The sequence below is a fragment of the Asterias amurensis genome, chromosome 6, assembly GCF_032118995.1.
Source record: "Asterias amurensis chromosome 6, ASM3211899v1".
NCBI classification, from domain to species: Eukaryota; Metazoa; Echinodermata; class Asteroidea; order Forcipulatida; family Asteriidae; genus Asterias; species Asterias amurensis.
Window position 1 is genome coordinate 1,587,501 of NC_092653.1, and position 10,000 is coordinate 1,597,500.

Here is a 10,000-nt window from a genome sequence, read left to right on the forward strand (position 1 = left end):
AGCTGCATTTCTATTTGCGACCAGAGCCTTCAACCACGCCATCACATCAGTACCAAGAAGCACAGGAACAGTTCTGCCCCTCTTACCAACTATTTCAATGACTTTGAACATTTTACAGAGGTGCCGTTCAAGATCAGTCATCACGCAATCACCATTCACAATGGCTGCACTACTTCGCTTCTGAAAATCTTCAAGTTTCATTTTGGATACTTCCCCCTGTCGTCTGCGGTTGAAGATAATGAGATGGCACAGTGTGACTTCATTCAATTTCTTCCAAGCTGGTGTAATTTCATGGCCCTTAGCAGAGTGTAGGCCTGGGCGAATTATTCGAATATCAGGTTAATGGCGAATAGGTTTTCCTATCCGTAACCGCGAATGCCTTTTTTTTCTTAACCGGATATCCGCATAGGGCGCAAATACCTCTGTACAAACCGGATAATTCTGTAATAACAACCGAGTAACCGGATATTCTTTAACTATCCGAATATCCGCGGACGTCGGGCGACAACAGATATAAATGTTTCGTCTGAATCCTTATGAAACTTCTGTTAAGACAGCATAAAACAGTATAAATTAAGTATTTAACTATGCTCACCTCCGTGAAGAGTTAAAACAATGACATTTCTGACGTAATTTGTCCAAAGATTACACAAGTTTTCCTTCACGTAGAGTCAATTACGATCAAAAGAAAAAGCAAATCGCCATCTTTAAATTGGATCTGGTCATTTTTATGAATGAACCGAGTGACACTGTCTAAAACTAATATCAATCCGCCCATAAGATCTCATTCACAAACGAACAGCGCCCTCTATTGGCAAAAAAAAAATATTTTTTTAATATTTTTTTTAAATAGCGCCCTCTCGTGGCGAAAAAAAATATTCGAGTATCCGGTTAATTTCGGATAGTTGGCCAGCGGTATCTTTATTTCACATAACTGCCTAAACTGTTCGGCCTGTTCCGCTTTTTGCCTAAGATTAAACTCTAAAGCACTTGCTTGCAGTATGAGTGCACATCTCTTGATGGAATGTCCAATCTTGAGTGCTAGAGATGGAACGTGATACATCTGTTTTCCTTCACTGAAGCCAGCGACATCATGAACAGCCTTGACGATATCATTCAGATGGCGGGGATGCACGAATACTTCCAGTGATGCATTTGGTTGGTGGGTGTTTTGTCTCAGTTGTATAACAAGACGACCAAGTTCTCGTAGTTTGTTCCGAATGTAGCCATGTTGGGTAACATCGTGGCCAAGTCTAAGGTATTCACGTTTGGCAACTTCCAGAATCAAAGAATCATTCTTGACAATCAGACCAACATTGTCTCTCCTCATAGAACTAAGAACCTTGTTCAACTGGAAAGATACACCAGCAGGGGGTGGTTTTAACAAATCACTCTTGTTAGCTACTCGCCCCCTAACACGACCTCTCCTACTGCTACCATCAGTCTGTGCAGGGAGCGCAGGCTTAAGTGGGCACTGATGACGCCAAAGATCAAGACGCACGTAATAGCCATAACAATGTATGCATGGTCCATATGCGTGTGGAGATGCCTCATGATTTGGTCTGTATACTATAATAAGGACACCCTTTCCCTCTCTAAGGACTTGGCAATTGTGTCTGTGATTACCAATATTGCGGATGTATAACAGAAGTTTCTTGCGGGCACTAACGTCGGTCTCCGATGCTATCTCTACAACTTCCCTCTCCTCTTTGTGACGCGACTGAAGATGACGGGGTAACTTGGCCTGAGGCTCATCACAGTAAAAGCAATAGTGTTTTTTGTCCCATTTCCTTTGTCTACCGACATTATCGGTCTGCATGACTGTTACGGCACACTTCTCACTCGAATCATTTGTTTCACATCCTACAGCTTCATTGCTTTGGTGAAGCTCGCCAGTTTCTAACATAGCTTGTGGGTCATCGTCATCGCAGGCACTGGTGTTGGGGTTGACACAACTTGAAGGATCAGACTGAAAAATAGCTTGTGGGTCATCGTCATCCCAGGAACTGGTGTTGGGGTTGACAGACCTTGAAGGATCAGACTGAAAAATAGCTTGTGGGTCATCGTCATCCCTGCAATTGGTGTTGGGGTTGACACACCTTGAAGTATCAGACTGAAAACCTGATGTTTGATGGGCCAGCTAGCAAGGAAAAGATAAATGACATAATTAACACCACTGAGATATATTAGGATTGTGACACAAATTAAATATATACGGTTGAGTGGATCAGCGTGCCCTTAAATTGATAGGCAAATAATACATAAGCACTAAGCTAGTCAGAACTTAAAGGAACACGTTGCCTTGGATCGGTCGAGTTGGTCTATGAACAGCGTTTGAAACCGTTTCTTATGAAATGCATGTGGTTAGAAAGATGTTTACAAGTAGAATATAATGATCCACACAAGTATCACTCCAAATTGCACGGTTTTCATGTGACGTCGCGAACGAACACGGTCGGCCATTTATGGGAGTCCAAGTTTTGACTCCCATAAATGGCGACCGTGTTTGTGGACGAGGTAAAACGAATACCACGCAATTGTGAGCCATATTTGTGTGATCATTGTACTCAATGTGGCACGGATTGGTTATTATCCAGCTTTTACTATAAAGCGAGCCGGTTGCCGTAAACAGCAAGTGTTTTTGCACTCTGTTACATTTAGAGAGGACATTTGTTTGCCTCAACACGTCAACCTTGGAAAAACGTCTCAATTGTACAGACATAAAATATTATGAAGACACATAGCATGTTATTAAATTAAGATCGATGGAATTAATACATGACATCATCATTTACTCACCTGGTGCTCAAATAAGGAGCGTGTGATGCCATCATCAGTGTAACGCACGCAGTACTTGATTAGTGACTTCCCTGAAAAATGAAAGGCAAACGGTTGATTAATTTTCATTTCATTTTGGGGGGTGGGGGGGGGGGAAACATACAACTTAGTGCCATCTTTAAAACGTGCTCTTCACGTAATGTGGATCACAATAAGGGTGTGGAACTGTCATTTCGTGTGTCCACAGTACAAAAGTAATGATACTTGTTTAAAGCCATTGTTTCGGTAAACAGTATTGTCCAAGTCCCACACTTCGTGTATCACAACGTATATCTAAAATAACAATCCTGTGGAAATTTAGGCTCAATCGAACGTCGGAGTCGGGAGAAAATAACGGGAAAACCCACTCCTGTTTTCGCGCGTTTCGCCGTGTCATGACATGTGTTTATAACAAATCCGTAATTCTCGTTAACGAGAATTTATATAGTTTTACCGTTGTCTCAAAAAGTTAAGCATTTCATGGACTCATATTTCAAGAGAAGTCTTTCACCATTACCTTCTGTAAACCCTGTAAATTATTTGTAAATCTGTGAACTGTTCCTTTTTTTTATGTACCGAAAGGGTGCAATGGCTTTAAATACCTTTGGTTATGGAGGTGATTACAGCTGGATACCATGACGAGTTTGGAGGCCACAGTGCCATGACGCTGTCCCCTTCTTCATACTAGAAAGAAGACATAAAAATGATGTCACATATACGTTATTCATCGAACAAAAGTCGATCGGTTTAGTGGAACATGTCATAAGGGTCGCACTAAATACCGACAACTCACGACCCCTCACGACAACAATATTTCAGTGCACTTTCACAGAACATTTTAACATAAGTCAAACATTCAATATATGCACAAGAGTCATATGCACCCAAATCACTTTAAAACTGTGGAAACAATTGTATTTGTAACTGTAGAAAAGGTGTTTGTGACCCAGAATTTAGTAACGAACGGCAATATCCGCCATGTTGTCTTTCAACGCACTTGGACGATTCTATGATACCGCAGGGGTGATACAATATGCAACATGAGTATTTACTCTTGTGAAAAATGTCTTTCATGGGATGTTTAAAACTATATTATGTTTTAGTTTCCCCTTTTAACTCCGAATTCCAGAGTGGCGGCTTAGTTACTAACAAGAAAGAAACAATCATAAACATAAATTGGTCATGTCCTAAATCATTTAACTATGTGTTTGTTGACAAGTGTAAGGAATTGTTAACTGGTCAAACGACTGTATATAGTATAGTGATGTAGTCAGTACAGTAAGGATTTATTTAGGCCTACATCACATGGAAATTTATTTACACTCAGATTACTCACCATTTCTTGCACAAACGCACAAACGCACAAACGCACAAACGCACAAACGCACAAACGCACAAACGCACAAACGCACAAACGCACAAACGCACAAACGCACAAACGCACAAACGCACAAACGCACAAACGCACAAACGCACAAACGCACAAACGCACAAACGCACAAACGCACAAACGCACAAACGCACAAACGCACAAACGCACAAACGCACAAACGCACAAACGCACAAACGCACAAACGCACAAACGCACAAACGCACAAACGCACAAACGCACAAACGCACAAACACACAAACACCAATACATGTGTACACTGCAGATTGAGGACATACTTTTCATACTATCCAATGGAGGACATTGCCAAAAGTCGAATGGTACCTATCGATGTGAGGACATAACACATGAATCCTTGTTCTTGCGGTTCACTAATGTCAATGTGTATACTGGCCTTCTAGGAAATGTTGTTGGGGGTGGTACATGTATTTTCTTGTTCCTGGGGGGGGGGCAGGCCAAAGGTCTAGACTAATAATTTGGCTGTGCCTACAGAGTCACTCTAGGTTATGACTGTACTTTGGTGGTGCATGAGACCTTAAATTTGTTGAAGTGTCATCGTGTTTCTACAAAAGTCCTTAATGTTTCTCCAAGTTCTGGTCTGCAATGCCACAGGACAGGACGATTCAATGTCACGTTTCCCTGGAATCTTCTTCAGCAAAAAGAATCTCTGCAAGCCCTCGGTGACGTCTTTCTTTTCCTGGGCAGTCCAGGGGCGTCGCTTGAATTGTCGACGCTTGACTTGTCGATCTTTTGGAGCTGGATCCGTTTGGGTTGGTGGCCTTCCTACAACACACAGGAAAGAAGAGGTAAATTAGTCAACATAATCAAATGGGGCGTTATACATAACCTAAATATGTTCATGTTACCGATGTGACATTTACTCCTCGAGTAAATCAATACGCAACTGAGCACAAAAGAATGCGATAAAGGTACCTGCAGAAAATGCCTGACAAGAAGCAGCCATCTTGTTTCATGCTACCGTACAAAATGAGTTGCCGAGATGGGCTAATCACTCGGCTGTGCCTACAGAGTGACTTTAGGTTATGACTGTACTTTGGTGGTGCATGACACCTTAAATTTGTTGACAGCAAACGGAGTCTGGCATCTTATCGCATTTGGGTCTAGGGGGGTCGGTCAACAGGGAATAGGACCAGCATATGCAAGAGACCTACAAGAGATATAGGCAGTCACAAATCTTACAAACTTACTGTCATCAACACTGTCCTCCAAAGCTGGGTCACACGAGTCACCTGAATCACTGCTGTCCTCATCGCTGCTGAAGCCTTCTGCAATAAAAAGAAATAAAACTTCTACAGTTAGCTTTGATTGCTTTCTGGCACACAAATAAAAATGTGGGCCAATCCGTTGGGTTGGGTGTGTGGGGTTTGGGGTGTACAGTGAATGATGTTCAAAATGGGGGGGGGGGGGGGTTAGGTGATGACGGCCACAGGCCGAGTTATCATGCCCCAAAAACAAAGAGCAATTGTAACATTTAGGTATGCTTGCTTTTTGGCGCACACACCTAAACATGTTGGCCAATCCATTGGGGGGGGGGGGATGGGGGGGGGGGGAGGTTGTACAGTGAATGAATGTTATGGGGGGGGGGGAGTTACCACAGTTTGAATTAATTTGGAAAGACAAGTTAAAAACGGGTTTGTTTACCTCCAGTAACATGCAACTCCTCCAAAGATTTGCCATGTTGCGAAACCAAGTTGCCTCTCTCCAAGCTGAGGAAGAGTCTAGACAGTTTGGTAACCCTCTGGACAGTGTCTGGCAACCGGTAGTACTCACGATGGACCCGCAAATCATGACCCATGAAGTCTGCAAGTGTTTCAAGCTGATGTTCATTCAAGGCCAGAATTTGCGAAACAGTCGCTACATGTTTACGAAGCTTTGTAGACCGCATGCTATCAGCATTCTCAAGGCCCGCCTGATTTGCATATGCTCGTAGACAGTCGCTTCCTCGTATATGACCTGAGCCTCCGTAACAACTTCGTGCGAATAAGAATATATTGTCTTGTGCCACTCCAGCTGCATTTCTATTTGCGACCAGAGCCTTCAACCACGCCATCACATCAGTACCAAGAAGCACAGGAACAGTTCTGCCCCTCTTACCAACTATTTCAATGACTTTGAACATTTTACAGAGGTGCCGTTCAAGATCAGTCATCACGCAATCACCATTCACAATGGCTGCACTACTTCGCTTCTGAAAATCTTCAAGTTTCATTTTGGATACTTCCCCCTGTCGTCTGCGGTTGAAGATAATGAGATGGCACAGTGTGACTTCATTCAATTTCTTCCAAGCTGGTGTAATTTCATGGCCCTTAGCAGAGTGTAGGCCTGGGCGAATTATTCGAATATCAGGTTAATGGCGAATAGGTTTTCCTATCCGTAACCGCGAATGCCTTTTTTTTCTTAACCGGATATCCGCATAGGGCGCAAATACCTCTGTACAAACCGGATAATTCTGTAATAACAACCGAGTAACCGGATATTCTTTAACTATCCGAATATCCGCGGACGTCGGGCGACAACAGATATAAATGTTTCGTCTGAATCCTTATGAAACTTCTGTTAAGACAGCATAAAACAGTATAAATTAAGTATTTAACTATGCTCACCTCCGTGAAGAGTTAAAACAATGACATTTCTGACGTAATTTGTCCAAAGATTACACAAGTTTTCCTTCACGTAGAGTCAATTACGATCAAAAGAAAAAGCAAATCGCCATCTTTAAATTGGATCTGGTCATTTTTATGAATGAACCGAGTGACACTGTCTAAAACTAATATCAATCCGCCCATAAGATCTCATTCACAAACGAACAGCGCCCTCTATTGGCAAAAAAAAAATATTTTTTTAATATTTTTTTTAAATAGCGCCCTCTCGTGGCGAAAAAAAATATTCGAGTATCCGGTTAATTTCGGATAGTTGGCCAGCGGTATCTTTATTTCACATAACTGCCTAAACTGTTCGGCCTGTTCCGCTTTTTGCCTAAGATTAAACTCTAAAGCACTTGCTTGCAGTATGAGTGCACATCTCTTGATGGAATGTCCAATCTTGAGTGCTAGAGATGGAACGTGATACATCTGTTTTCCTTCACTGAAGCCAGCGACATCATGAACAGCCTTGACGATATCATTCAGATGGCGGGGATGCACGAATACTTCCAGTGATGCATTTGGTTGGTGGGTGTTTTGTCTCAGTTGTATAACAAGACGACCAAGTTCTCGTAGTTTGTTCCGAATGTAGCCATGTTGGGTAACATCGTGGCCAAGTCTAAGGTATTCACGTTTGGCAACTTCCAGAATCAAGAATCATTCTTGACAATCAGACCAACATTGTCTCTCCTCATAGAACTAAGAACCTTGTTCAACTGGAAAGATACACCAGCAGGGGGGTGGTTTTAACAAATCACTCTTGTTAGCTACTCGCCCCCTAACACGACCTCTCCTACTGCTACCATCAGTCTGTGCAGGGAGCGCAGGCTTAAGTGGGCACTGATGACGCCAAAGATCAAGACGCACGTAATAGCCATAACAATGTATGCATGGTCCATATGCGTGTGGAGATGCTCATGATTTGGTCTGTATACTATAATAAGGACACCCTTTCCCTCTCTAAGGACTTGGCAATTGTGTCTGTGATTACCAATATTGCGGATGTATAACAGAAGTTTCTTGCGGGCACTAACGTCGGTCTCCGATGCTATCTCTACAACTTCCCTCTCCTCTTTGTGACGCGACTGAAGATGACGGGGTAACTTGGCCTGAGGCTCATCACAGTAAAAGCAATAGTGTTTTTTGTCCATTTCCTTTGTCTACGACATTATCGGTCTGCATGACTGTTACGGCACACTTCTCACTCGAATCATTTGTTTCACATCCTACAGCTTCATTGCTTTGGTGAAGCTCGCCAGTTTCTAACATAGCTTGTGGGTCATCGTCATCGCAGGCACTGGTGTTGGGGTTGACACAACTTGAAGGATCAGACTGAAAAATAGCTTGTGGGTCATCGTCATCCCAGGAACTGGTGTTGGGGTTGACAGACCTTGAAGGATCAGACTGAAAAATAGCTTGTGGGTCATCGTCATCCCTGCAATTGGTGTTGGGGTTGACACACCTTGAAGTATCAGACTGAAAACCTGATGTTTGATGGGCCAGCTAGCAAGGAAAAGATAAATGACATAATTAACACCACTGAGATATTATTAGGATTGTGACACAAATTAAATATATACGGTTGAGTGGATCAGCGTGCCCTTAAATTGATAGGCAAATAATACATAAGCACTAAGCTAGTCAGAACTTAAAGGAACACGTTGCCTTGGATCGGTCGAGTTGGTCTATGAACAGCGTTTGAAACCGTTTCTTATGAAATGCATGTGGTTAGAAAAGATGTTTTACAAGTAGAATATAATGATCCACACAAGTATCACTCCAAATTGCACGGTTTTCATGTGACGTCGCGAAACGAACACGGTCGGCCATTTATGGGAGTCCAAGTTTTGACTCCCATAAATGGCCGACCGTGTTTGTGGACGAGGTAAAAACGAATACCACGCAATTGTGAGCCATATTTGTGTTGATCATTGTACTCAAAGTGGCACGGATTGGTTATTATCCAGCTTTTACTATAAAGCGAGCCGGTTGCCGTAAACAGCAAGTGTTTTTGCACTCTGTTACATTTAGAGAGGACATTTGTTTGCCTCAACACGTCAACCTTGGAAAACGTCTCAATTGTACAGAACATAAAATATTATGAAGACACATAGCATGTTATTAAATTAAGATCGATGGAATTAATACATGACATCATCATTTACTCACCTGGTGCTCAAATAAGGAGCGTGTGATGCCATCATCAGTGTAACGCACGCAGTACTTGATTAGTGACTTCCCTGAAAAATGAAAGGCAAACGGTTGATTAATTTTCATTCATTTTGGGGGGTGGGGGGGGGGGAAACATACAACTTAGTGCCATCTTTAAACGTGCTCTTCACGTAATGTGGATCACAATAAGGGTGTGGAACTGTCATTTCGTGTGTCCACAGTACAAAAGTAATGATACTTGTTTAAAGCCATTGTTTCGGTAAACAGTATTGTCCAAGTCCCACACTTCGTGTATCACAACGTATATCTAAAATAACAATCCTGTGGAAATTTAGGCTCAATCGAACGTCGGAGTCGGGAGAAAATAACGGGAAAACCCACTCCTGTTTTCGCGCGTTTCGCCGTGTCATGACATGTGTTTATAACAAATCCGTAATTCTCGTTAACGAGAATTTATATAGTTTTACCGTTGTCTCAAAAAGTTAAGCATTTCATGGACTCATATTTCAAGAGAAGTCTTTCACCATTACCTTCTGTAAACCCTGTAAATTATTTGTAAATCTGTGAACTGTTCCTTTTTTTTATGTACCGAAAGGGTGCAATGGCTTTAAATACCTTTGGTTATGGAGGTGATTACAGCTGGATACCATGACGAGTTTGGAGGCCACAGTGCCATGACGCTGTCCCCTTCTTCATACTAGAAAGAAGACATAAAAATGATGTCACATATACGTTATTCATCGAACAAAAGTCGATCGGTTTAGTGGAACATGTCATAAGGGTCGCACTAAATACCGACAACTCACGACCCCTCACGACAACAATATTTCAGTGCACTTTCACAGAACATTTTAACATAAGTCAAACATTCAATATATGCACAAGAGTCATATGCACCCAAATCACTTTAAAACTGTGGAAACAATTGTATTTGTAACTGTAGAAAAGGTGTTTGTGA

At 42.1% G+C, this 10,000-nt stretch overlaps 4 protein-coding genes across 4 annotated transcripts in view; all 4 read right to left on the reverse strand.

Annotated features, from left to right (window-relative positions):
• Positions 1-307, reverse strand: part of LOC139939123 (uncharacterized) — a 2,081-nt gene extending 1,774 nt beyond the window's left edge. Inside the window, exon 1 of the mRNA XM_071934869.1 lies at positions 1-307. This exon is cut by the window's left edge and continues 367 nt beyond it. Within this exon, the coding sequence (XP_071790970.1) occupies positions 1-201 (201 nt within the window). The 5' untranslated portion in view covers positions 202-307.
• Positions 308-722: 415 nt separating this feature from the next.
• On the reverse strand, positions 723-3,856 carry LOC139939122 (uncharacterized). Its single transcript, XM_071934868.1, has 3 exons — positions 3,420-3,856; positions 2,800-2,870; positions 723-2,140 (listed from the first exon to the last, which is right to left on the reverse strand). Exons 1-3 carry the CDS (start codon positions 3,478-3,480, stop codon positions 809-811), a joined length of 1,464 nt encoding a protein of 487 aa, XP_071790969.1. The 5' UTR covers positions 3,481-3,856; the 3' UTR covers positions 723-808.
• A 606-nt stretch (positions 3,857-4,462) lies between these two features.
• On the reverse strand, positions 4,463-7,291 carry LOC139938615 (uncharacterized). The gene is made up of 3 exons (XM_071934208.1): positions 5,870-7,291; positions 5,416-5,493; positions 4,463-4,990 (listed from the first exon to the last, which is right to left on the reverse strand). The coding sequence occupies exons 1-3, from the start codon at positions 6,435-6,437 to the stop codon at positions 4,743-4,745; spliced, it is 894 nt and encodes a 297-aa protein (XP_071790309.1). The 5' UTR covers positions 6,438-7,291; the 3' UTR covers positions 4,463-4,742.
• Positions 7,292-7,989: 698 nt separating this feature from the next.
• The window catches only part of LOC139938132 (uncharacterized), a 2,860-nt gene continuing 849 nt past the window's right edge, over positions 7,990-10,000 (reverse strand). The window contains exons 2-4 of the mRNA XM_071933510.1: positions 9,658-9,739; positions 9,040-9,110; positions 7,990-8,373 (exon numbers count right to left, since the gene is read on the reverse strand). Coding sequence (XP_071789611.1) covers positions 7,990-8,373; positions 9,040-9,110; positions 9,658-9,739 — 537 coding nt within the window. The remainder of the gene's footprint in view (positions 8,374-9,039; positions 9,111-9,657; positions 9,740-10,000) is intronic.